Source organism: Oncorhynchus masou, unplaced genomic scaffold (genome assembly GCF_036934945.1).
Source record: "Oncorhynchus masou masou isolate Uvic2021 unplaced genomic scaffold, UVic_Omas_1.1 unplaced_scaffold_749, whole genome shotgun sequence".
Classification (NCBI taxonomy): Eukaryota; Metazoa; Chordata; class Actinopteri; order Salmoniformes; family Salmonidae; genus Oncorhynchus; species Oncorhynchus masou.
The window spans coordinates 160,328-186,873 of NW_027013950.1; the positions used below are offsets into that span (position 1 = coordinate 160,328).

The 26,546-nt window shown below is 49.2% G+C and overlaps 1 protein-coding gene across 1 annotated transcript in view; it reads right to left on the minus strand.

The window, feature by feature from the left end:
* Positions 1 to 831: 831 nt before the first annotated feature.
* LOC135537300 (uncharacterized) overlaps positions 832 to 26,546 on the minus strand; it is a 26,261-nt gene continuing 546 nt past the window's right edge. Inside the window, exons 2-11 of the mRNA XM_064963501.1 lie at positions 25,444 to 26,506; positions 24,014 to 24,148; positions 23,696 to 23,797; positions 22,730 to 22,855; positions 22,325 to 22,446; positions 20,361 to 20,576; positions 19,280 to 19,355; positions 18,075 to 18,345; positions 16,894 to 17,439; positions 832 to 2,643 (exon numbers count right to left, since the gene is read on the minus strand). Of these exons, the coding sequence (XP_064819573.1) occupies positions 2,324 to 2,643; positions 16,894 to 17,439; positions 18,075 to 18,345; positions 19,280 to 19,355; positions 20,361 to 20,576; positions 22,325 to 22,446; positions 22,730 to 22,855; positions 23,696 to 23,797; positions 24,014 to 24,148; positions 25,444 to 26,506 (2,977 nt within the window). The 3' untranslated portion in view covers positions 832 to 2,323. The remainder of the gene's footprint in view (positions 2,644 to 16,893; positions 17,440 to 18,074; positions 18,346 to 19,279; positions 19,356 to 20,360; positions 20,577 to 22,324; positions 22,447 to 22,729; positions 22,856 to 23,695; positions 23,798 to 24,013; positions 24,149 to 25,443; positions 26,507 to 26,546) is intronic.

Consider the following 26,546-nt stretch of genomic DNA (forward strand, 5'->3'; position numbering starts at 1 on the left):
CTGCATATCAACAGAACGGAGGTGGAGGGACGCACCCAAAACCTATGTAGGACACTGCTTTAGACCAAAACGGAGGTGGAGGGACGCACCCAAAACCTACGTAGGACACCGCTTTAGACCAAAACGGAGGTGGAGGGACGCACCCAAAACCTATGTAGACACTGCTTTAGACCAAAACGGAGGTGAGGGACGCACCCAAAACCTATGTAGGACACTGCTTTAGACCAAAACAGAGGTGAGGGACGCACCCAAAACCTATGTAGACACTGCTTTAGACCAAAACGGAGGTGAGGGACGCACCCAAAACCTATGTAGGACACTGCTTTAGACCAAAACAGAGGTGTGAGGGACGCACCCAAAACCTATGTAGACACTGCTTTAGACCAAAACGGAGGTGAGGGACGCACCCAAAACCTACGTAGGACACTGCTTTAGACCAAAACGGAGGTGGAGGGACGCACCCAAAACCTATGTAGGACACCGCTTTAGACCAAAACGGAGGTGGAGGGACGCACCCAAAACCTACGTAGGACACTGCTTTAGACCAAAACGGAGGTGGAGGGACGCACCCAAAACCTACGTAGGACACCGCTTTAGACCAAAACGGAGGTGGAGGGACGCACCCAAAACCTACGTAGGACACTGCTTTAGACCAAAACGGAGGTGGAGGGACGCACCCAAAACCTACGTAGGACACTGCTTTAGACCAGAGCCCCATGGGTCCTAGGAAGTAGTGAACTATATAGGTAACAGGGTCCCGTTTGAGATAGATCTGATTTGTAGCTTTGAAGTGACTCATTTCATTTCAGTCAACCAGACAACTCACGACGGTCACATCCATCAAACATGGTTTTATTTCCCCCCACGTTCAGTTATATTTGTGATAAAACACAATATTTTAATATCTGGATCATTCGCCAATATCTCGGTTTTGACATCTTCAAATGCTCCTCTTTAGCTTGCCGTCAAATCCCGATGGTGCCGTCCCTAATGCTGCCATAGAAACCTGGGAACATCTGGTAACTGTTATCGGTTACGATGTGGTTGGACAGACAGGGCCAGGTAGACAGACAGACAGACAGGGCCAGGTAGACAGACAGACAGGGCCAGGTAGACAGACAGACAGGGCCAGGTAGACAGACAGACAGGGCCAGGTAGACAGACAGACAGGGCCAGGTAGACAGACAGACAGGGCCAGGTAGACAGAGAGACAGGGCCAGGTAGACAGACAGACAGGGCCAGGTAGACAGACAGACAGGGCCAGGTAGACAGACAGACAGGGCCAGGTAGACAGACAGACCGAGACCGACAGGGCCAGGTGCACAGGGCCAGGTAGACAGACAGACAGGGCCAGGTAGACAGACAAACAGGGCCAGGTAGACAGACAGACAGACAGGGCCAGGTAGACAGACAGACAGGGACAGGTAGACAGACAGACAGACAGGGCCAGGTAGACAGACAGACAGGGCCAGGTAGACAGACAGACAGACAGACAGGGCCAGGTAGACAGACAGACCGAGACCGACAGGGCCAGGTGCACAGGGCCAGGTAGACAGACAGACAGGGCCAGGTAGACAGACAGACAGACAGGGCCAGGTAGACAGACAGGGCCAGGTAGACAGACAGACAGACAGGGCCAGGTAGACAGACAGGGCCAGGTAGACAGACAGACAGACAGGGCCAGGTAGACAGACAGGGCCAGGTAGACAGACAGACAGACAGGGCCAGGTAGACAGACAGACAGACAGGGCCAGGTAGACAGACAGACAGACAGGGCCAGGTAGACAGACAGGGCCAGGTAGACAGACAGGGCCAGGTAGACAGACAGGGCCAGGTAGACAGACAGACAGACAGGGCCAGGTAGACAGACCGGGCCAGGTAGACAGACAGACCGAGACCGACAGGGCCAGGTGCACAGGGCCAGGTAGACAGACAGGGCCAGGTAGACAGACAGACCGAGACCGACAGGGCCAGGTAGACAGACAGGGCCAGGTATACAGACAGACCGAGACCGACAGGGTCAGGTGCACAGGGCCAGGTAGACAGACAGACAGGGCCAGGTAGACAGACAGACCGAGACCGATAGGGCCAGGTGCACAGGGCCAGGTAGACAGAGAGTGTAGAAAGATAGTAGTTTGCCTCTATAGACCAACTGAAACAACCAAGACGGAACACAGGATCAGAAAACCAGCTCACCAAGAAGAACAACATCTCTTAATATTGTTTTGTTTGTTTGTTAATTACATCCGATTTAGTTTCATTTTAAGTTTCTGTGGGGGATTTAAAGACGGAAATCATTAGTCCGCTTCACATCGTCGCCCCCCTAGTGGCGGTCCATGCCGGCGCTCTGTAGCAGCTCTGTGGGCGTCTGAGCCGGGGATCTGAAAGCAGTCTGGAAGCCTGGAGGTGGGGAGTGGAGGTTGTGAGAGGCTGTGGATGGGGGTGGGAAGGGGGCCCAGCTGGGTCTGCGGTGAGGACGGACCTGGCCGCTGTGTGAGTTGGGCTGCTGGGGGTTCGGGTTCACAGTGGAGCTGGAGATAGACGGGCCATCCATCTCTGTAAGGGCCTGAAGGGACTGGAGCCAGTGGGGGGGGTTGTCATCCTGGAGGGAGGCAAAACTGTTGCCTGCTGACAATGGGAAACCTGGAGAGAGAGAGAGGAGAGACAGAGAGAGACAGAGAGAGAGACAGAGAGAGAGAGAGAGAGAGAGACAGAGAGAGAGACAGAGAGAGACAGAGAGAGAGACAGAGAGAGAGAGACAGAGAGAGACAGAGACAGAGAGAGAGACAGAGAGAGAGAGACAGAGAGAGACAGAGACAGAGAGGAGAGAGAGAGAGGAGAGAGAGAGAGGAGAGAGAGAGGAGAGAGAGACAGAGAGAGAGAGACAGAGAGAGACAGAGAGAGAGAGACCGAGAGGAGAGAGAGAGAGGAGAGAGAGAGAGAGGAGAGAGAGAGGAGAGAGAGACAGAGAGGAGAGAGACAGAGAGAGAGAGAGACAGAGAGAGAGAGAGAGAGAGAGAGAGAGACAGAGAGAGGCCGAGAGGAGAGAGAGACAGGAGAGAGAGACAGAGAGAGGGAGAGAGGAGAGAGAGAGAGAAGAGAGAGAGACAGAGGAGAGAGAGACAGAGAGAGAGAGAGACCGAGAGAGGAGAGAGAGAGAGAAGAGTTAATGAGAACCACAGTACAGAACAAGCCTGTAGTCCAACTGACAAAACTCAGGGTGGAGAAAGAACTCCTAGACTGATGTCAGCACTGACAGACCCAGGATCCTCATCACTAACCAGGCTGCCTCCCTCCGACAGGACAGCTACAGATAGGAGAGCTGGGCCTGGCTGGCTGAGAGAGAGAGCTTGCTATTAAAACCACACAGAGACAGACAGCCACAATGATCGGCCACCATTACATGATCAGCCGTTAGAGAGAGGAGAAATCCTCTGTGGAGAGGACCTGTCTGTCTAGAGTCATGACCTACTAATATGACAAAAGCCTTCAGGCCTAACAGCTAGCGTTAGCCACTTCCTGTCTAGGAAGATCTGCTGAGCTATTATAGTTACCCTTTTCCCCATATAGAACACTACTATAGACCAGGGCCCTATATAGAACACTACTATAGACCAGGGCCCTATATAGAACACTACTATAGACCAGGGCTCTACATAGAACACCACTATAGACCAGGGCTCTATATAGAACACTACTATAGACGAGGGCCCTATATAGAACACTACTATAGACCAGGACTCTATATAGAACACTACTATAGACCAGGGCTCTATATAGAACACTACTATAGACCAGGGCTCTATATAGAACACTACTATAGACCAGGGCTCTATATAGAACACTACTATAGACCAGGGCTCTATATAGAACACTACTATAGACCAGGGCCCTACATAGAACACTACTATAGACCAGGGCCCTACGTAGAACACTACTATAGACCAGGGCCCTACGTAGAACACTACTATAGACCAGGGCCCTATATAGAACACTACTATAGACCAGGGCCCTATATAGAACACTACTATAGACCAGGGCCCTATATAGAACACTACTATAGACCAGGGCCCTATATAGAACACTACTATAGACCAGGGCCCTATATAGAACACCACTATAGACCAGGGCCCTATATAGAACACTACTATAGACCAGGGCCCTATATAGAACACTACTATAGACCAGGGCCCTATATAGAACACTACTATAGACCAGGGCCCTATATAGAACACCACTATAGACCAGGGCCCTATATAGAACACCACTATAGACCAGGGCCCTATATAGAACACCACTATAGACCAGGGCCCTATATAGAACACCACTATAGACGAGGGCCCTATATAGAACACTACTATAGACCAGGGCTCTATATAGAACACTACTGTAGACCAGGCCCCTACATAGAACACTACTATAAACCAGGGCCCTATATAGAACACTACTATAGACCAGGGCCCTATATAGAACACCACTATAGACCAGGGCCCTATATAGAACACTACTATAGACCAGGGCCCTATATAGAACACTACTATAGACCAGGGCCCTATATAGAACACTACTATAGACCAGGGCCCTATATAGAACCCCACTATAGACCAGGGCCCTATATAGAACACTACTATAGACCAGGGCCCTATATAGAACACTACTATAGACCAGGGCCCTATATAGAACCCTACTATAGACCAGGGCCCTATATAGAACACTACTATAGACCAGGGCCCTATATAGAACACTACTATAGACCAGGGCCCTATATAGAACCCTACTATAGACCAGGGCCCTATATAGAACACTACTATAGACCAGGGCCCTATATAGAACACTACTTTAGACCAGGGCCCTATATAGAACACTACTATAGACCAGGGCCCTATATAGAACACTACTATAGACCAGGGCCCTATATAGAACACTACTATAGACCAGGGCTCAGACTACAGACCAGGGAATAGGGTGCCATTTGGACCACGACAGCCGTTTCTTAGATTGATGCGGTCTTCTGCCCGCTGGTGATTGAACGTCATCTTAAAAAGGAAGAAAATTGATTGGATGGGACCCGAGACGGAGTGCATTGATTGGTCGATGTCCAATTGGCAATAACCCGGTTTTACTGCCATTGATTCAGCATTGTTTCCAGGCTGTTATGGACTACAGGGGTGAAGAGAACAGCCCTATTGGACAATCTACTTCCCGTAGTATTTTACTGAGACCGTTGGGTTGATACTAGAGCAGACAGACATTATGGTAGTATAGGGAGAGCTTCAGTCAGGACCCACTATCCTCTCAGTCAGAAGATACAGTTCTCTGATAATGTCTGAATTTATGCACTTTGGGAATAGACATTATAAACAGAACAGTATCTGACAGTGGATGGAAGGAGAGAGAGAGAGAGAGAGATGTGTAGCATAAGGAACACACCTGGTCTCCCCATGCAGCCCAGCTGGATGTATAGCATAAGGAACACACCTGGTCTCCCCATGCAGCCCAGCTGGATGTGTAGCATAAGGAACACACCTGGTCTCCCCATGCAGCCCAGCTGGATGTGTAGCATAAGGAACAACACACCTGGTCTCCCCATGCAGCCCAGCTGGATGTATAGCATAAGGAACACACCTGGTCTCCCCATGCAGTCCAGCTGGATGTGTAGCATAAGGAGCAGACAGGGAGTCCAGCTGGATGTGTAACATAAGGAGCAGACAGGAAGTCCAGCTGGATGTGTAGCATAAGGAACACACCTGGTCTCCCCATGCAGCCCAGCTGGATGTATAGCATAAGGAACAACACAACATGCAAGGCAGACAGGAAGTCCAGCTGGATGTATAGCATAAGGAGCAGACAGGAAGTCCAGCTGGATGTGTAGCATAAGGAGCAGACAGGAAGTCCAGCTGGATGTGTAGCATAAAGAGCAGACAGGAAGTCCAGCTGGATGTGTAGCATAAGGAGCAGACAGGAAGTCCAGCTGGATGTGTAGCATAAGGAGCAGACAGGAAGTCCAGCTGGATGTGTAGCATAAGGAGCAGACAGGAAGTCCAGCTGGATGTGTAGCATAAGGAGCAGACAGGGAGTCCAGCTGGATGTATAGCATAAGGAGCAGACAGGAAGTCCAGCTGGATGTGTAGCATAAGGAGCAGACAGGAAGTCCAGCTGGATGTGTAGCATAACGTAATGCCTTAAGGAAATAATCTTTGTGTTCTATCGTTTGTACCGACTCTGAACTCTAAATAGAAATTAACAACAGATGTAAAATGGTATATTTCCCTTCTTTTCCATTTTCTTTTCACAGTCTCTCACAGTCACAGTCTCTCACAGTGTCTCACAGTGTCTCAGAGTCTCTCACAGTCTCTCACAGTGTCTCTTAGTGTCTCTTAGTGTCTCAGAGTCACAGTGTCTCAGAGTCTCTCACAGTCTCTCACAGAGTCTCTCACAGTCTCTCACAGAGTCTCTCACAGTCTCTCACAGAGTCTCTCACAGTGTCTCACAGTGTCTCAATAATACATATTATGGATACATACATATAATGACACAGCAATATACTGGGATTACGTGTCCGAATACATTTAATCCCAGATTACATGTAGACTGGTGGTTGTTTCTGACAAAAACCCAAATCCTGGGCCTACATCTGCCAAGCAAGCCCTGGCTTGACTATCCCTGCCCTGCCCAAAACACTACATACAGGGCATTCAACAAGTATTCCAGACCCCTTGACTTTTTCACACATTTTGTTATGTTACAGCCTCATTCTAAAATGGATTAAATACAATTTTTTTCTCATCAATCTACACACAACACCCCATGACATCACAATACCCCATAATGACATCACAACACCCCATAATGACATCACAATACCCCATAATGACATCACAATACCCCATAATGACATCACAACACCCCATAATGACATCACAATACCCCATAATGACATCACAATACCCCATAATGACATCACAATACCCCATAATGACATCACAATACCCCATAATGACATCACAATACCCCATAATGACATCACAATATCCCATTAACGACAAAGCAAACAGGATTTATTATTTTTTGTGTGCAAATTAATAAAAATAAATGATTTGCATAAGGATTCAGACCCTTTGCTATGAGACTTGAAATTGAGTTCAGGTGCATCCTGTTTCCATTGATCATCCTTGAGATGTTTTTCAACTTGGAGTCCACCTGTGCTAAATTCAATCGAACGGCCAAACTGAGCAATCAGGGGAGAACGGCCTTGGTCAGGGAGGTGGCCAAGAACCCGATGGTCAATCTGACAGAGCTCCAGAGTTCCTCTGTGGAGATCGGAGAAACTTCCAGAAAGACAACCACCTCTGCGGCACTCCACCAAACAGGCCTCTAGGGTAGAGTGGCCAGACGGAAGCCACTCCTCAGTAAAAGGCACATGAAAGCCCGCTTAGAGTTTGCCAAAAGGCACCTACAGAACTCTGACCATGAGAAACAAGGTTCTCTGGTCTGAGAATGGCCACCAAATGGCAACACACCACACGCTTCCTACATAACATTTAGGTTTTTACTAAATTGTTTACCAAAATGTGAATCCTATGAAATAACTCTACTTATCAAAAAGACAAAAACACACTAAGAAATCTCCTCCATATCTATACTGCACAACATTAGAGAGCGGAGAGAGACAGAGGAAGGAGGAGACAGGAGACAGGTGTGAGGAGGGACAGGCCATCTCGGGGAACCAGACAGGCCATCTCGGGGAACCAGAGAGCCAGACAGGCCATCTCGGGGAACCAGAGAGCCAGACAGGCCATCTCGGGGAACCAGAGAGCCAGACAGGCCATCTCGGGGAACCAGAGAGCCAGACAGGCCATCTCGGGGAACCAGAGAGCCAGACAGGCCATCTCGGGGAACCAGAGAGCCGGACAGGCCATCTCGGGGAACCAGAGAGCCAGACAGGCCATCTCGGGGAACCAGAGAGCCAGACAGGCCATCTCGGGGAACCAGAGAGCCAGACAGGCCATCTCGGGGAACCAGAGAGCCAGACAGGCCATCTCGGGGAACCAGAGAGCCAGACAGGCCATCTGAGGGAACCAGAAAACCAGACAGGCCATCTCAGGGAACCAGAGAACCAGACAGGCCATCTGAGGGAACCAGAGAACCAGACAGGCCATCTCGGGGAACCAGAGAGCCGGACAGGCCATCTCGGGGAACCAGAGAGCCGGACAGGCCATCTCGGGGAACCAGAGAGCCGGACAGGCCATCTCAGGGAACCAGAGAGCCGGACAGGCCATCTCGGGGAACCAGAGAGCCAGACAGGCCATCTCGGGGAACCAGAGAGCCAGACAGGCCAGCTCAGGGAACCAGAGAGCCAGACAGGCCAGCTCAGGGAACACCTCAGAGCGAAACGAGGCAGAAATCATCCTGGAGAAGAACGCCAAGAAGGTGTCATTGAACTCTCTGTCTGCAGCAAACAACACAGAGGAGAGAGTGAGAACTGACCCTTATAAACATGCATCTAACTGAATCATTATGCTGTTGTAAGATGGGCTGGGGGATTTGTGGAGTTGGGAGGGAGGGTAGTAATGTCTGCCAAAAAGCTCAGTGGCTCGCTGTGAACTATGACTTGATAGTCAGAGCACACGCAACATACAACACCGCACACAACAACGAGAGGCTGTCAGTTTAAAAGCACCTGCTTTCAAAATGGAGACTGTTGGAGGGATGGAGGATGGGCTGTACAGTTGTCTGCAGTGCACAATGATCTAGATTTACCTCAGTGTCTGGATGTGGTATATTCACCTCAGTGTCTGGATGTGGTATATTCACCTCAGTGTCTGGATGTGGTATATTCACCTCAGTGTCTGGATGTGGTATATTCACCTCAGTGTCTGGATGTGGTACATTCACCTTAGTGTCTGGATGTGGTATATTCACCTCAGTGTCTGGATGTGGTATATTCACCTCAGTGTCTGGATGTGGTACATTCACCTTAGTGTCTGGATGTGGTATATTCACCTCAGTGTCTGGATGTGGTATATTCACCTCAGTGTCTGGATGTGGTATATTCACCTTAGTGTCTGGATGTGGTACATTCACCTTAGTGTCTGGATGTGGTATATTCACCTCAGTGTCTGGATGTGGTATATTCACCTCAGTGTCTGGATGTGGTATATTCATCTCAGTGTCGATGTGGTATATTCACCTCAGTGTCTGGATGTGGTATATTCACCTCAGTGTCTGGATGTGGTATATTCACCTCAGTGTGGTATATTCACCTCAGTGTCTGGATGTGGTATATTCACCTCAGTGTCTGGATGTGGTATATTCACCTCAGTGTCTGGATGTGGTATATTCACCTCAGTGTCTGGATGTGGTATATTCACCTCAGTGTCTGGATGTGGTATATTCACCTCAGATGTGGTATATTCATCTCAGTGTCTGGATGTGGTATATTCACCTCAGTGTCTGGATGTGGTATATTCACCTCAGTGTCTGGATGTGGTATATTCATCTCAGTGTCTGGATGTGGTATATTCATCTCAGTGTCTGGATGTGGTATATTCACCTCAGTGTCTGGATGTGGTATATTCACCTCAGTGTGGTATATTCACCTCAGTGTCTGGATGTGGTATATTCACCTCAGTGTCTGGATGTGGTATATTCACCTCAGTGTGGTATATTCATCTCAGTGTCTGGATGTGGTATATTCACCTCAGTGTCTGGATGTGGTATATTCATCTCAGTGTCTGGATGTGGTATATTCACCTCAGTGTCTGGATGTGGTATATTCACCTCAGTGTCTGGATGTGGTATATTCACCTCAGTGTCTGGATGTGGTATATTCACCTCAGTGTCTGGATGTGGTATATTCATCTCAGTGTCTGGATGTGGTATATTCACCTCAGTGTCTGGATGTGGTATATTCATCTCAGTGTGGTATATTCATCTCAGTGTCTGGATGTGGTATATTCACCTCAGTGTCTGGATGTGGTATATTCACCTCAGTGTCTGGATGTGGTATATTCATCTCAGTGTCTGGATGTGGTATATTCACCTCAGTGTCTGGATGTGGTATATTCACCTCAGTGTCTGGATGTGGTATATTCACCTCAGTGTCTGGATGTGGTATATTCACCTCAGTGTCTGGATGTGGTATATTCACCTCAGTGTCTGGATGTGGTATATTCACCTCAGTGTGATATATTCACCTCAGTGTCTGGATGTGGTATATTCACCTCAGTGTCTGGATGTGGTATATTCACCTCAGTGTCTGGATGTGGTATATTCACCTCAGTGTCTGGATGTGGTATATTCATCTCAGTGTCTGGATGTGGTATATTCACCTCAGTGTCTGGATGTGGTATATTCATCTCAGTGTCTGGATGTGGTATATTCATCTCAGTGTCTGGATGTGGTATATTCACCTCAGTGTGGTATATTCACCTCAGTGTCTGGATGTGGTATATTCACCTCAGTGTCTGGATGTGGTATATTCACCTCAGTGTCTGGATGTGGTATATTCACCTCAGTGTCTGGATGTGGTATATTCATCTCAGTGTCTGGATGTGGCATATTCACCTCAGTGTGGTATATTCACCTCAGTGTCTGGATGTGGTATATTCATCTCAGTGTCTGGATGTGGTATATTCATCTCAGTGTCTGGATGTGGTATATTCATCTCAGTGTCTGGATGTGGTATATTCATCTCAGTGTCTGGATGTGGTATATTCACCTCAGTGTCTGGATGTGGTATATTCACCTCAGTGTCTGGATGTGGTATATTCACCTCAGTGTCTGGATGTGGTATATTCACCTCAGTGTCTGGATGTGGTATATTCACCTCAGTGTCTGGATGTGGTATATTCATCTCAGTGTCTGGATGTGGTATATTCACCTCAGTGTCTGGATGTGGTATATTCACCTCAGTGTGGTATATTCATCTCAGTGTCTGGATGTGGTATATTCATCTCAGTGTGGTATATTCATCTCAGTGTCTGGATGTGGTATATTCACCTCAGTGTCTGGATGTGGTATATTCACCTCAGTGTCTGGATGTGGTATATTCATCTCAGTGTGGTATATTCACCTCAGTGTCTGGATGTGGTATATTCACCTCAGTGTGGTATATTCACCTCAGTGTCTGGATGTGGTATATTCACCTCAGTGTCTGGATGTGGTATATTCACCTCAGTGTCTGGATGTGGTATATTCACCTCAGTGTCTGGATGTGGTATATTCACCTCAGTGTCTGGATGTGGTATATTCACCTTAGTGTCTGGATGTGGTATATTCACCTCAGTGTCTGGATGTGGTATATTCACCTCAGTGTCTGGATGTGGTATATTCACCTCAGTGTCTGGATGTGGTATATTCACCTCAGTGTCTGGATGTGGTATATTCACCTCAGTGTCTGGATGTGGTATATTCACCTCAGTGTCTGGATGTGGTATATTCACCTCAGTGTCTGGATGTGGTATATTCACCTCAGTGTCTGAATGTGGTATATTCACCTCAGTGTCTGGATGTGGTATATTCATCTCAGTGTCTGGATGTGGTATATTCACCTCAGTGTCTGGATGTGGTATATTCACCTCAGTGTGGTATATTCATCTCAGTGTCTGGATGTGGTATATTCACCTCAGTGTCTGGATGTGGTATATTCATCTCAGTGTGGTATATTCATCTCAGTGTCTGGATGTGGTATATTCACCTCAGTGTTGGATGTGGTATATTCACCTCAGTGTCTGGATGTGGTATATTCACCTCAGATGTGGTATATTCATCTCAGTGTCTGGATGTGGTATATTCACCTCAGTGTCTGGATGTGGTATATTCACCTCAGATGTGGTATATTCATCTCAGTGTCTGGATGTGGTATATTCACCTCAGTGTCTGGATGTGGTATATTCATCTCAGTGTGGTATATTCATCTCAGTGTCTGGATGTGGTATATTCACCTCAGTGTTGGATGTGGTATATTCACCTCAGTGTCTGGATGTGGTATATTCACCTCAGTGTCTGGATGTGGTATATTCACCTCAGTGTCTGGATGTGGTATATTCACCTCAGTGTCTGGATGTGGTATATTCATCTGGATGTGGTATATTCACCTCAGTGTCTGGATGTGGTATATTCATCTCAGTGTGGTATATTCACTTCAGTGTCTGGATGTGGTATATTCACCTCAGTGTCTGGATGTGGTATATTCACCTCAGTGTCTGGATGTGGTATATTCACCTCAGTGTCTGGATGTGGTATATTCACCTCAGTGTCTGGATGTGGTATATTCACCTCAGTGTCTGGATGTGGTATATTCACCTCAGTGTCTGGATGTGGTATATTCATCTCAGTGTCTGGATGTGGTATATTCACCTCAGTGTCTGGATGTGGTATATTCACCTCAGTGTCTGGATGTGGTATATTCACCTCAGATGTGGTATATTCAAAGACAAAGCATGTCTTACCTTGTTTCCTAGCCAAAACATGATCATAGAAATAAAGCATGATCATTACACAGGTGCACCTTATGCTGGGGGACAATAAAAGGCCACTAAAATATGCAGTTTTGTCACAACACAATGGCTGAGGTCTTAAGTTGAGGGAGCGTGGAATTGGCATGCTGACTGTAGGAAAGACCACCAGAGCTGTTGCCAGAGAATTGAATGTTCATTTCTTTATCATAAGCCAACTCCAACGTTGTTTTGGAGAATTTGGCAGTACGTCCAACCGGCCTCACAACCGGCAGCCCACGTGTACGCCACATCTGGGTTCATGCGGGACTGTCAGAGACAAGCCACCAGGACAGCTGATGAAAGTGAGGAGTATTTCTGTCTATAATAAACCCCTTTTGTGTGTGGGTAAACTGATTCTGATCGGCTAGGCCAATAAGTCCATCAACAACGTCGTCCCCACAGTGACTGTACCGTACATATCCCAACCAGAAGCCATGGATTACAGACAACATTCGCACTGAGCTAAAGGCGAGAGAGCTGCCGCTTTCAAGGAGCGGGACACTAATCTGGGCGCTTATAAGAAATCCCGCTACGCCCTCAGACGAACCAACAAACAAGCAAAGAGTCTATACAGGATTAAGATTGAATCCTACTACCATGGCTCTGATGCTTGTCGGAGGTGGCAGGGCTTCAAAACTATTACAGACAACAAAAGGGTAACCCAGCCGCGAGCTGTCCAGTGACGCAAGCCTACCAGATGAACTAAATGCCTTTTATGCTCCCTTCGAGGCAAGCAACACTGAAGCATGCATAACAGCACCAGCTGTTCTGGACGACTGTGTGATAACGCTCTCTGTAGCCGATGTGAGCAAGACCTTTAGACAGGTCAACATTCACAAAGCCACAGGGCCAGACTGATTACCAGGACATGTACTCAAAGCATGCATGGACAACTGGCAAGTGTCTTCACTGACAATTTCAACCTCTCCCTGACCGAGTCCGTAATACCTACATGTTTCAAGCAGACCACCATAGTACCTGTGCCCAAAGAAGTGAAGTTAACCTGCCTAAAATGATTACCGCCCCGTTAGCACTCACGTCAGTAGACCATGAAGAGCTTAGAAAGGCTGGTCATGGCTCACAACTCCAGCATCCTCCAGGATACCCTAGACCCACTCTAATTTTGCATACCGTCCCAACAGACCCACAGATGATGCAATCTCAAACGCACTCCACACTGCCCTCTGGGTGTTTCTGAGTCGGTGTAGGGAATAGTGTGCTATATGGGATACACTCTGGGTGTTTCTGAGTCGGTGTAGGGAATAGTGTGCTATATGGGATACACTCTGGGTGTTTCTGAGTCGGTGTAGGGAATAGTGTGCTATATGGGATACACTCTGGGTGTTTCTGAGTCGGTGTAGGGAATAGTGTGCTATATGGGATACACTCTGGGTGTTTCTGAGTCGGTGTAGGGAATAATGTGCTATATGGGATACACTGGGTGTTTCTGCGTCGGTGTAGGGAATAGTGTGCTATATGGAATACACTCTGGGTGTTTCTGAGTCGGTGTAGGGAATAGTGTGCTATATGGGTTACACTCTGGGTGTTTGAGTCGGTGTGTCGTGTCCTGACCAAAAACACACTTTTAGATTTAGACCTCAACCTTGTCTCCCATCTCTCCATCAGTGGAGGGCGAGAGAAGTCAGGGAAGGAGAGGGAGGGTGCTTGGCCTCAGTCTCCCTGACTGACGTATTTGGGAGGAGAGGAAAGGAGGGGAGTAGGAGGAGGAGATCGGAAGGGGAGGAGAGCAGAGGGAAGAGGAGAAGGGGAGAGGAGAAGATCGGAAGGGAGGAGAGTGGAGAAGGGGAGAGGATGGGAAGAGAGCCGAGGAGGGGAGGAGAGCCAAGTAGAGAAGGGGAGAGGAGCCGAGGATGGGAGGAGAGCCGAGGAGGGGAGGAGAGCCAAGTAGAGAAGAGGAGCGGAGGAGAGCCGAGGAGCGGAGGAGAGCCGAGGAGGGGAGGAGAGCCGAGGAGGGGAGGGGAGGAGAGCCGAGGAGGGGAGGAGAGCCGAGGAGGGGAGAAGGGGAGAGGAGCCGAGGAGAGCCGAGGAGGGGAGGAGAGTAGAGAAGGGGAGAGGATCAGAGGAGAGTCGAGGAGGAGAGGAGCTGCTGAGGTAAACGGAAAAGCGAAGAGGAGCCGCACTCACTTGTCGGCCTCACAGGATGAATGACCCAGAACCAGGGCTGACCCCAAACGGCCTGGTCACAAGTTGTTCTACACTATATAGGGAACAAGTGCTATTTGAGATACAGCCCTTGGCTCAGTTCGGGGGGGGGTTGAACTGGCCAATGACAGTTGACATTGTTTTCTGGGCAGCCATCCAGAGAGCAGAGGTGGGTCAGCAACAGCCAAACAAAGAGCTGATGGACGAATGAGGAGCGAGAGTGGGGGTGGCTCTGATAAACGTGTTTGTTTCTTTTCTTCACACAGGGTTGTTCAGGTCAGAGACCATGGTCTGATTCCTATACTGGTCAGACAGATCGTCCTGGGAGGATTACGTTGTTGGTCAGTCAGAGAGAAAGATGGATTGTAAAATGGTTTGCAGTCAATGTAGGAGCTCAACTACCTAACCAAAGGCATTTAGATTCTTTGATCAATTTCCTATATATTATTATTATTATATAATTATTATTCTACATTATTTCAAAGCTATGTAGCCAAACAGTGATAAAAAAATCTGTACATCTGACCCTGGAATTAGCATCCTATGACATCTTCTATACTGTTGGCTGACTGGGTGAGTCTGTTCTGATGGTCATTCCAGCCACGACACTACACTGGGGTAATCATGTGCTGCCACCCAGTGGTTCTCTCACTCATGTATTACCTATTACTTACCCACAATGCAATGCAATTCAATGACCTCATGGGATTGTTTGTGGACAAAAAAAAGAGAGCTGCAGGGTTGGGTTTTTCCCAGTCATAACTACCACTGGCAGCGTTCCATGTCCCCATTATAAACACAGCTTTTCCCAGTCATAACTACCACTGGCAGCGTTCCATGTCTCCATTATAAACACAGACAGCTTTTCCCAGTCATAACTACCACTGGCAGCGTTCCATGTCTCCATTATAAACACAGACAGCTTTTCCCAGTCATAACTACCACTGGCAGCGTTCCATGTCCCCATTATAAACACGGACAGCTTTTCCCAGTCATAACTACCACTGGCAGCGTTCCATGTGTCCATTATAAACACAGACAGCTTTTCCCAGTCATAACTACCAGTGGCAGCGTTCCATGTCTCCATTATAAACACAGACAGCTTTTCCCAGTCATAACTACCACTGGCAGCGTTCCATGTCCCGATTATAAACACAGACAGCTTTTCCCAGTCATAACTACCACTGGCAGCGTTCCATGTCCCCATTATAAACACGGACAGCTTTTCCCAGTCATAACTACCACTGGCAGCGTTCCACGTCCCCATTATAAACACAGACAGCTTTTCCCAGTCATAACTACCACTGGCAGCGTTCCATGTCTCCATTATAAACACGGACAGCTTTTCCCAGTCATAACTACCAGTGGCAGCGTTCCATGACGGTTTTCAGCAGCAGGGACTGGGAGACTAGTCAGGATCGAGGGAAAGATGAACTGAGCAAAGTACAGAGAGATCCTTGATGAAAACCTGCTCCAGAACGGTCAGGACCTCAGACTGGGACGAAGGTTCACCTTCCAACAGGACAACGACCCTAAGCACACAGCCAAGACAATGCAGGAGTGGCTTCGGGACAAGTCTCTGAATGTCCTCGAGTGGACCAGTCAGAGCCTGATCTAACACCTCTGGAGAGAACTGAGAACAGCAACGCTTCCCATCCAACCTGACAGAGCTTGAGAGGATCTGCAGAGAAGAATGGAAGAAACTTCTCAAATACAGGTGTACCAAGCTTGTAGCGTCAAATCCAAGAAGACTCGCAGCTGTAATCACTGCCAAAGGTGCTTCAAAGTAATGTGTAAAGGGTCTGAATACTTATGTAAATGTGATAGTTTTTTTAAAAAATAAATTAGCAAACATTTCTAAAATCCCATTTTTGCTTTTTCATTATGGAGCATTGTGATGTCATTACGGGGCATTGTGATGTCATTATCGGGGCATTGTGATGTCATTATCGGGGCATTGTGATGTCATTATCGGGGCATTGTGATGTCATTATCGGGGCATTGTGATGTCATTATCGGGGCATTGTGATGTCATTACGGGGCATTGTGATGTCATTATCGGGACATTGTGATGTCATTATCGGGGTATTGTGTGTAGATTGATGAGGGAAAAACATTAATATAATCCATTTTAGAATAAGGCTGTAACGGCACAAAATGTGGAAAAAAAACATCAAGGGGTCTGAATACTTTCTGAACGCTCTGTATACATTATTATGGTATGTATTACCTGTCGTGGCGATGCCTCCCAGCCCTGTACTGGGCAGCATCAGGTCCAGGAAGCTGCTGTGTTGTGACAACGTACGGTTGCCGCCGAAGTGCGTCGTGAAGTTATTTCGGTTCGGGGCAGACGTCATCCAGGGGTGGCGGCTGGTCTGTGATGAAGACGAGGACGAAGGCGGCTGTCCGGGGAAGCTGAAGGAGTTATAGACAGCCCGTTGTGGAGGGTGATGTTGATGCATCTGGGAGAAGCAGTGATTACTAGAGAGCCCGGAGTTGGGCCCAGAGAAGAAGTGGTTACGAGGTATCAGCTCTCCAGGGGGACCAGGAGCAGCTACGGAGGAGAGGAGTGAGTGGTGGTGGGGGGGGAAGGGACCTGGGGAGATGTACGGGAGGCTGTCCTGAACGCTGAGCTCCTTCTCTATCAGGTCCTCCAGGGCTTTACGGGTGATGTCGAAAGGATCGAATCCCAGGTCATCTTCTGACGTCTGCTGTTTGGACGAGCCGAAGCCGAAGGCTGCCTGCCAGTCTGTTGAGGACGACACTGGGATGGAATCTGGAGGAGGAGAGGGAGGAAGAAAGAGAAAGATATCAGTGATGTCAAATTTAACAGAAAAAGCTTTTAAAACGCCTATAATTAATACACAAACGAACCAGGCCGCCTCGACACTAGCCGGGCCGCCTCGACACTAGCCGGGCCGCCTCGACACTAGCCGGGCCGCCTCGACACTAGCCGGGCCGCCTCGACACTAGCCGGGCCGCCTCGACACTAGCCGGGCCGCCTCGACACTAGCCGGGCCGCCTCGACACTAGCCGGGCCGCCTCGACACTAGCCGGGCCGCCTCGACACTAGCCGGGCCGCCTCGACACTAGCCGGGCCGCCTCGACACTAGCCGGGCCGCCTCGACACTAGCCGGGCCGCCTCGACACTAGCCGGGCCGCCTCGACACTAGACCGGGCCGCCTCGACACTAGACCGGGCCGCCTCGACACTAGACCGGGCCGCCTCGACACTAGACCGGGCCGCCTCGACACCGGCTAGACATTTGGACAGTGTTGTCCACCCAGACTCTCCAACAGCCAGTAAATCAATTAGATTACATGATCAGAAAGAGTATGGATCTTCCATTTGTAACGTACACAGATAAAAAAAAAAGATATACTTGTCGTTTATATGGAGATCCCACTGTACCTGAAGTGAAGAGGCTGTGTGGTTGGGGTGCAGAGGGCCAGGTGTCGTGGTTGTTATGTGGCGAGGTGCTGGGGAACCCACGGAGGCTGCTGGGGACGGGGTTCGGATGGCGGAAGTTACTATTGTCTGAGAACAGAGACTGGGACTCGGCGGCGGCCCCCTGAAAGGGAGACCGCGTAGTCACACTGATGGGAACCACTTGGCTGGCTTTGGAGAAACCAGGAGGGCCGGAGAGGACAGCAGGGGGCGACGGAGAGTCACTGTCTGGGAGCTGGGGGGGGGGAGAGAGGGAGAGAGATGAGGGAGGAGAGCGAGATGAGGGAGGGAGGAGAGCGAGATGAGGGAGGGAGGAGAGCGAGATGAGGGAGGGAGGAGAGAGAGATGAGGGAGGGAGGAGAGAGAGATGAGGGAGGGAGGAGAGAGAGATGAGGGAGGGAGGAGAGAGAGATGAGGGAGGGAGGAGAGAGAGATGAGGGAGGGAGGAGAGAGAGATGAGGGAGGGAGGGAGAGAGAGAGGAGGGAGGGAGGAGAGAGAGGAGAGAGAGGGAGGGAGGAGAGAGAGATGAGGGAGGGAGGAGAGAGAGATGAGGGAGAGAGAGAGAGAGAGAGAGGAGGGAGAGAGGAGAGAGAGAGAGAGAGAGGAGAGAGAGGAGAGAGAGGAGAGAGAGAGGAGAGAGAGAGAGAGGGAGGGAGGAGAGATGAGGGAGGGAGGAGAGAGAGATGAGGGAGGGAGGAGAGAGAGAGGAGAGAGGGAGGAGAGAGAGAGGGAGGAAAGAGATGAGGGAGGGAGGAGAGAGAGGAGAGAGAGGGTGGGAGGAGAGAGAGGAGAGAGAGGGTGGGAGGAGAGAGAGGAGGGAGAGGGTGGGAGGAGAGAGATGAGGGAGAAGGTGGGAGGAGAGAGAGGAGAGAGGGGGTGGGAGGAGAGAGATGAGGGAGGGAGGAGAGAGAGGAGAGAGAGGAGAGAGAGGGAGGGGAGAGAACGGAGAAGCGAGAGCAATAATATTAGAATGAATAAACCGTTAGTCAGCAACACTGATTAGTTTCTTTATGAAGAATAATACTGACCAATGTGTAACAGCTTTTCAATCAAGATGGAAGCAACCGACAGCTGCAGATTCCCATCTACCAAGTCTAAGGTTGAAGAAAGACCATCTTGGCATAACATTTCCTAGCCCCTGAAAAGTCTCCCATGTTCTCCGTCTTACCAGGTTGTGACGTTCTGAGGAGTCCCCGTGTTGTGTCTCCCTGCTCCTGGTGAGGTCTGGCAGAGCGTCCCTGGGGCTGAAAGACACGGCAGCCCTGTTAGAACAACCATGGTGTGGAGAGGATGACCAGAGATTAAATTACACTGCCAACAGGATGTGGACACCTGCTCGTCCAACATCTCATTCCATCACCATGAGCATTAATATGGAGTTGGTTCCCCCTTTGCTGCTATAACAGCCTCCACTCTTCTGGGAAGGCTTTCCACTAGATGTTGGAACATTGCTGCTATAACAGCCTCCACTCTTCTGGGATGGCTTTCCACTAGATGTTGGAACATTGCTGCTGTAACAGCCTCCACTCTTCTGGGAAGGCTTTCCACTAGATGTTGGAACATTGCTGCTATAACAGCCTCCACTCTTCTGGGAAGGCTTTCCACTAGATGTTGGAACATTGCTGCTTTAACAGCCTCCACTCTTCTGGGAAGGCTTTCCACAAGATGTTGGAACATTGCTGCTATAACAGCCTCCACTCTTCTGGGAAGGCTTTCCACTAGATGTTGGAACATTGCTGCTATAACAGATAACAGCCACGCCAGTAGACGAGAGGTAACAGCCACGCCAGTAGACGAGAGGTAACAGCCACGCCAGTAGACGAGAGATAACAGCCACGCCAGTAGACGAGAGATAACAGCCACGCCAGTAGACGAGAGATAACAGCCACGCCAGTAGACGAGAGATAACAGCCACGCCAGTAGGCGAGAGATAACAGCCACGCCAGTAGGCGAGAGATAACAGCCACGCCAGTAGGCGAGAGATAACAGCCACGCCAGTAGGCGAGAGATAACAGCCACGCCAGTAGGCGAGAGATAACAGCCACGCCAGTAGGCGAGAGATAACAGCCACGCCAGTAGGCGAGAGATAACAGCCACGCCAGTAGGCGAGAGATAACAGCCACGCCAGTAGGCGAGAGATAACAGCCACGCCAGTAGGCGAGAGATAACAGCCACGCCAGTAGGCGAGAGATAACAGCCACGCCAGTAGGCGAGAGATAACAGCCACGCTGTGTGTAGGGCCCTTTTACCTTGGGGGGTCACGGCTTGAGGAGAAGGGCGAGAGGCCCGTCACAGAGCCCAGGCCAATGTCCCGTTCTGGTCCGTCCGGTGTCCTGTGTTCAGAGTCCAAGCCGCCGCCATTCAGCGGCGGGCTCTTACTGAGCTCCGATAGACCATTGGTCGTCTTCCCCGTGGGCTGTAACGTTGGCCACACGTCTTGTCCTTGACTGTTGTTACTGTTGGATCTGTAGAGAAGAGGAGAGAGCGGGCAGGGGAAGAGAGCGAAGTAGGGGAAGAGAGCGAAGGGGGGGAGAGAGCGAAGGGGGGGGAGAGAGCGAAGGAGGGGAAGAGGGCGAAGGGGGGAAGAGAGCGAAGGGGGAAGAGAGCGAAGGAGGGGAAGAGAGCGAAGGGGGGAAGAGAGCGAAGGGGGGAAGAGAGCGAAGGGGGAGAAGAGAGCGAAGGGGGAGAAGAGAGCGAAGGGGGAGAAGAGAGCGAAGGGGGGGAAGAGAGCGAAGGGGTGGGAAGAGAGCGAAGGGGTGGGAAGAGAGCGAAGGGGGTGGGAAGAGAGCGAAGGGGTGGGAAGAGAGCGAAGGGGTGGGAAGAGAGCGAAGGGGGAAGAGAGCGAAGGGGGGAAGAGAGCGAAGGGGGAAGAGAGCGAAGCGGGGGAAGAGAGCGAAGGGGGGAAGAGAGAGCGAAGGGGGGAAGAGAGCGAAGGGGGGGAAGAGAGCGAAGGGGGGGAAGAGAGCGAAGGGGGAAGAGAGCGAAGGGGGGAAGAGAGCGAAGGGGGGGGAGAGAGCGAAGGGGGAAGAGAGCGAAGGGGGAAGAGAGCGAAGGGGGGAAGAGAGCGAAGGGGGAAGAGAGCGAAGGGGGAAGAGAGCGAAGGGGGGGAAGAGAGCGAAGGGGGAAGAGAGCGAAGGGGGGAAGAGAGCGAAGGGGGAAGAGAGCGAAGGGGGAAGAGAGCGAAGGGGGGGAAGAGAGCGAAGGGGGGAAGAGAGCGAAGGGGAGGAAGAGAGCGAAGGGGGGGGAAGAGAGCGAAGGGGGGAAGAGAGCGAAGGGGGCGAAGGGGGGGAAGAGAGTGAAGGGGGGAAGAGAGAAGGAATAGTGAGTAATTGGGGGAAGAGAAGGGAGACGAATGTAACACGAGTCAATCTCAGCTCTTCAAAAGACATCAGTCAAGAGTCAGGTATCAAAATGGATCCCAGAATAGTGTTTACCGCTAAAGAGCTTAGCCTACTTCTGTAAAGAGCAGGGTTTAGAGCCCTTTGCCTACTTCTGTAAAGAGCAGGGTTTAGAGCCCTTTGCCTACTTCTGTAAAGAGCAGGGTTTAGAGCCCTTTGCCTACTTCTGTAAAGAGCAGGGTTTAGAGCCCATTAGCCTACCTCTGTAAAGGTTTAGAGCCCATTAGCCTACCTCTGTAAAGGTTTAGAGCCCATTAGCCTACCTCTGTAAAGGTTTAGAGCCCATTAGCCTACCTCTGTAAAGGTTTAGAGCCCATTAGCCTACCTCTGTAAAGGTTTAGAGCCCATTAGCCTACCTCTGTAAAGGTTTAGAGCCCATTAGCCTACCTCTGTAAAGGTTTAGAGCCCATTAGCCTACCTCTGTAAAGGTTTAGAGCCCATTAGCCTACCTCTGTAAAGGTTTAGAGCTCTTAGCCTACCTCTGTAAAGGTTTAGAGCTCTTAGCCTACCTCTGTAAAGGTTTAGAGCTCTTAGCCTACCTCTGTAAAGGTTTAGAGCTCTTAGCCTACCTCTGTAAAGGTTTAGAGCTCTTAGCCTACCTCTGTAAAGGTTTAGAGCTCTTAGCCTACCTCTGTAAAGGTTTAGAGCTCTTAGCCTACCTCTGTAAAGGTTTAGAGCTCTTAGCCTACCCCTGTAAAGGTTTAGAGCTCTTAGCCTACCCCTGTAAAGGTTTAGAGCTCTTAACCTACCTCTGCAAACAGCAGGGTAGGGAGCTCTTAGCCTACCTCTGTAAAGGTTTAGAGCTCTTAGCCTACCTCTGCAAACAGCTGGGTTTAGAGCTCTTGGTCGTCTCCCCTCCTGAGGTCTGGGTGGTAAAGCTGGGGTTCTGGTACAGATCCTGTAACAGCCTCTGCTCATACTCTTGATGTTTCCCTGCCTGACAGACGACAGAGAGCAACACAAAGGATCACGTTAGGAAGATAAAAACCTGCTGTGAAGTCGACACCACTACAATCTTGGGAGTCCATTTCAATTCTCCTCGTTCATCGCATCCCATCTATTCGTCTCCTTCCCAAGCATTATTGGAGGAGAAGGTCCCAGGTCCCTCAAACCTTCCCACAATGTGTTTTGAGAAGGAGGTAGGAGATAGCAGGGTGAGGATCGGAGGAAAGATGACTTGAGAAAGACCCTTTCGTAAGTATTGAAATTGGTCATCTTACCTGCATCTCCTCTTTAGTGAAGCTGGCCGCATCGTCCCCCAGCTCGTGTAGATACATGCAGTCAGGTTTGGGACACCCCATGCTCTTCAGAAAGTAGCTGCAGTATTTCGTCGTCCCTAGAGAAGCCTGTAGAACACAACGACAGTTCGTTAGCTGCAGTATTCCGTCGTCCCTAAAGAAGCCCGTAGAATGACAGTTCGTTAGCGGCAGTATTTCATCGTCCCTAAAGAATTGTTGTTGCCTAACATCAAACTTGTCATTATGAAAAAGTATCAACACAAATGGCACGACGACGTCTCGGGACAGTTTGGACGACGTCTCACCCGTCTGGGCGAGAAGTCTCGGGCCAGCCTGGCCCAACCCATCTGGGCGGCGTCTCGGGCCAGTCTGGCCCAACCAGTCTGGACGACGTCTCGCCAGTCTGGCCCAACCAGTCTGGGCGACGCCTCACCAGTCTGGCCAACCAACAATGCTACACAATCTTTTTTCGCACCCAAATAGAATACGGTTAAAAAATCTATTCAGGATAAGGCAACGAAAATCAACTTTCATAGACAATGTTTTTGGTCTTGTTAGCTAGCTATCCAGCTGGCTAGCCAGCTCATATAATTATCAGAACATATCTGACAACACTTTTTATTCACCATGACAACGATACCAACAACAGGGTCAAAGTTGAACGTCTCTTTCTCCTTGCCGGCTAAGCAGTGGCTATATTAAAAAGGTGAATGCCGACAAGAAAGAGGTTAAAAAAAATTTTTTAAATGGAGCTGTTTGAAAAGAAGATTTAAAAACATCACACAATTGTTATTACAGCCAACATACAATAAATCCTGTGTGAAAGGTGTAGAAATTCACATCAGAGAAGAGGACATTTCAAATGTTAATCTAATACAGAGATGCTTATTGTTTTTGTCCTGTGCCCAGACTAGATGTACATACCGTGGTATATATTCCCAAACGTACCTTCAGTGTTCTGCCGTCTACTACTAGGTTGTTGACACACTGTATTGCTCTGAGGGCGTCTTCTGAGCGGATGTAAGTGACGTAGGCACTGGCACTGGGACCCTTGGGGGACAAGACCAAGACAATCAATGGATCAATCAATGTGTCAATCAATCAATCTATGTACTTTATGTATTTCTCTTGTACTGGTGTTATATATATATTGTGTTAATAATAAATTTCTAATGCACTCCATCAACCAATCAAACGCCATCAATTTAAACTACAACATTACTGTCAATCATCCTCGCCCACAGGAAGTTCCCGCCCGCCTCATACCTGTGAGCCGGCGTATGAGGTGCTGTTGTTGATGACTACTTTATGGACCTTCCCAAACTTCACGAAATACTCGGGTCTCTTTAGAATCTGGGACGGACAGAGAAAATAGAGGGGCTGTTGGGAAATGTAGTTAGTCTACACATCAAAACATAACTGTTATAATCATGTTTACAACAGTCAATTATGCTCCAAAACTATTTCCTAGCTAGCTTTAGCTTGGTGCCTAGCTAGCTTTAGCTTGGTGCCTAGCTAGCTTTAGCTTAGTATCTAGCTGGCTTTAGCTTAGTATCTAGCTGGCTTTAGCTTAGTACCTGGCTAGCTTTAGCTTAGTACCTAGCTGGCTTTAGCTTAGTACCTACCTGGCTTTAGCTTAGTACCTGGCTGGCTTTAGCTTAGTACCTAGCTAGCTTTAGCTTAGTACCTAACTGGCTTTAGCTTAGTACTAGCTAGCACCAATACTACCAGCCTGAAAACAATAGACCAGTAGAAACTGCAGCCATTTTCATTATTCTTAGCAATGATTTAGGAATCCTTGTGAGTAAGTATTAGCTAGGAAGCCACTTGTTGTTCACCTATTGAAAGTGAACTTCAGTTCATGAAAATAAATAGCTGGCCAGCTACTTAACCCTGTTGCCTTTCCGAGCTAGCTAACGATAACTACTGAAACAGACTGTCGCGTTGCTATGTTTTTGGGGAAGAACATTGCATCCATCCGTTAGCTAGCTTTTTAAAAATGACCAGCACTGTAGGTGCACTTGACAACTTTACCAGCATCATAGTATACTGTACGTATCGATGAATCGTTGTGACACATGAAATACGAGTGATCGTCTAATCAAGAGACCCAAACAGCGTTCCATAGAAATCCTGGTTGAAAATGAAACGACGGAACAAATGAACAGCGAAACAGCACAGTAAGTAAAAGAAACATGTTTTGATGATGTTTTACTGGTAATGGGGACATAAGTAAATGCCAACAAAATAACTTTTTGGTCAGTGTGTGTGTGTGTGTGTGTGTGTAGCCTTTATTTAACTAGGCAGGTCAGTTAAGAACAAATTCTAATTCACAACGGCCTACTCCGGCCAAACCCGGACGACGCTGGGCCAATTGTGCGCAGCCCTATGGGACTCCCAATCACGGCCGGATGTGTTACAGCCTGGATTCGAACCAGGGACTGTAGTGCCTTAGACCTCAGCGTCCATGTGTGTGTGTGTGTGTGTTAACTATTTAACTTAAAAGGCTAAAAGTTTAAATATCGGTTATTGGTATCGCTGTTTTTTTTTTTTTTGCAAGGAAAATCTGGGATATCAACTTGTAACCTGTATTTATACATTATGAAACAGTTACTGTACATCGAAGCATGTTGTTACTACTTCCTGTTGGGAGTAAATGACGTCACAGAACTAGGAGGGGAAAAGGCTGATGCTACACATTTCAAGAAGAACTCAATTCTGATCCGCAGTGAGGAGGTTTCTGATCCGTAATGAGGAGGTCTCTGATCCGTAATGAGGAGGTCTCTGATCCGTAATGAGGAGGTCTCTGATCCGTAATGAGGAGGTCTCTGATCCGTAATGAGGAGGTCTCTGATCCGTAATGAGGAGGTCTCTGATCCGTAATGAGGAGGTCTCTGATCCGTAATGAGGAGGTCTCTGATCCGTAATGAGGAGGTCTCTGATCCGCAGCGAGGAGGTTTCTGATCCGCAGCGAGGAGGTTTCTGATCCGCAGCGAGGAGGTTTCTGATCCGCAGCGAGGAGGTTTCTGATCCGCAGCGAGGAGGTCTCTGATCCGCAGCGAGGAGGTCTCTGATCCGCAGCGAGGAGGTCTCTGATCCGCAGCGAGGAGGTCTCTGATCCGCAGCGAGGAGGTTTCTGATCCGCAGCGAGGAGGTTTCTGATCTGTTATGTTGGTGGTTTCTGATCCGCAGCGAGGAGGTCTCTGATCTGTTATGTTGGTGGTTTCTGATCCGCAGCGAGGAGGTTTCTGATCTGTTATGTTGGTGGTTTCTGATCCGCAGCGAGGAGGTCTCTGATCCGCAGCGAGGAGGTCTCTGATCCGCAGCGAGGAGGTCTCTGATCCGCAGCGAGGAGGTTTCTGATCCGCAGCGAGGAGGTCTCTGATCCTAAGCGAGGAGGTCTCTGATCCGCAGCGAGGAGGTCTCTGATCCGCAGCGAGGAGGTTTCTGATCCGCAGCGAGGAGGTTTCTGATCCGCAGCGAGGAGGTTTCTGATCTGTTATGTTGGTGGTTTCTGATCCGCAGCGAGGAGGTCTCTGATCTGTTATGTTGGTGGTTTCTGATCCGCAGCGAGGAGGTTTCTGATCTGTTATGTTGGTGGTTTCTGATCCGCAGCGAGGAGGTCTCTGATCCGCAGCGAGGAGGTCTCTGATCCGCAGCGAGGAGGTCTCTGATCCGCAGCGAGGAGGTCTCTGATCCGCAGCGAGGAGGTCTCTGATCCGCAGCGAGGAGGTCTCTGATCCGTTATGTTGGTGGTTTCTGTGGAAGGAGTCCAGGGTAGTGAGAGGGGTAAAAGAGG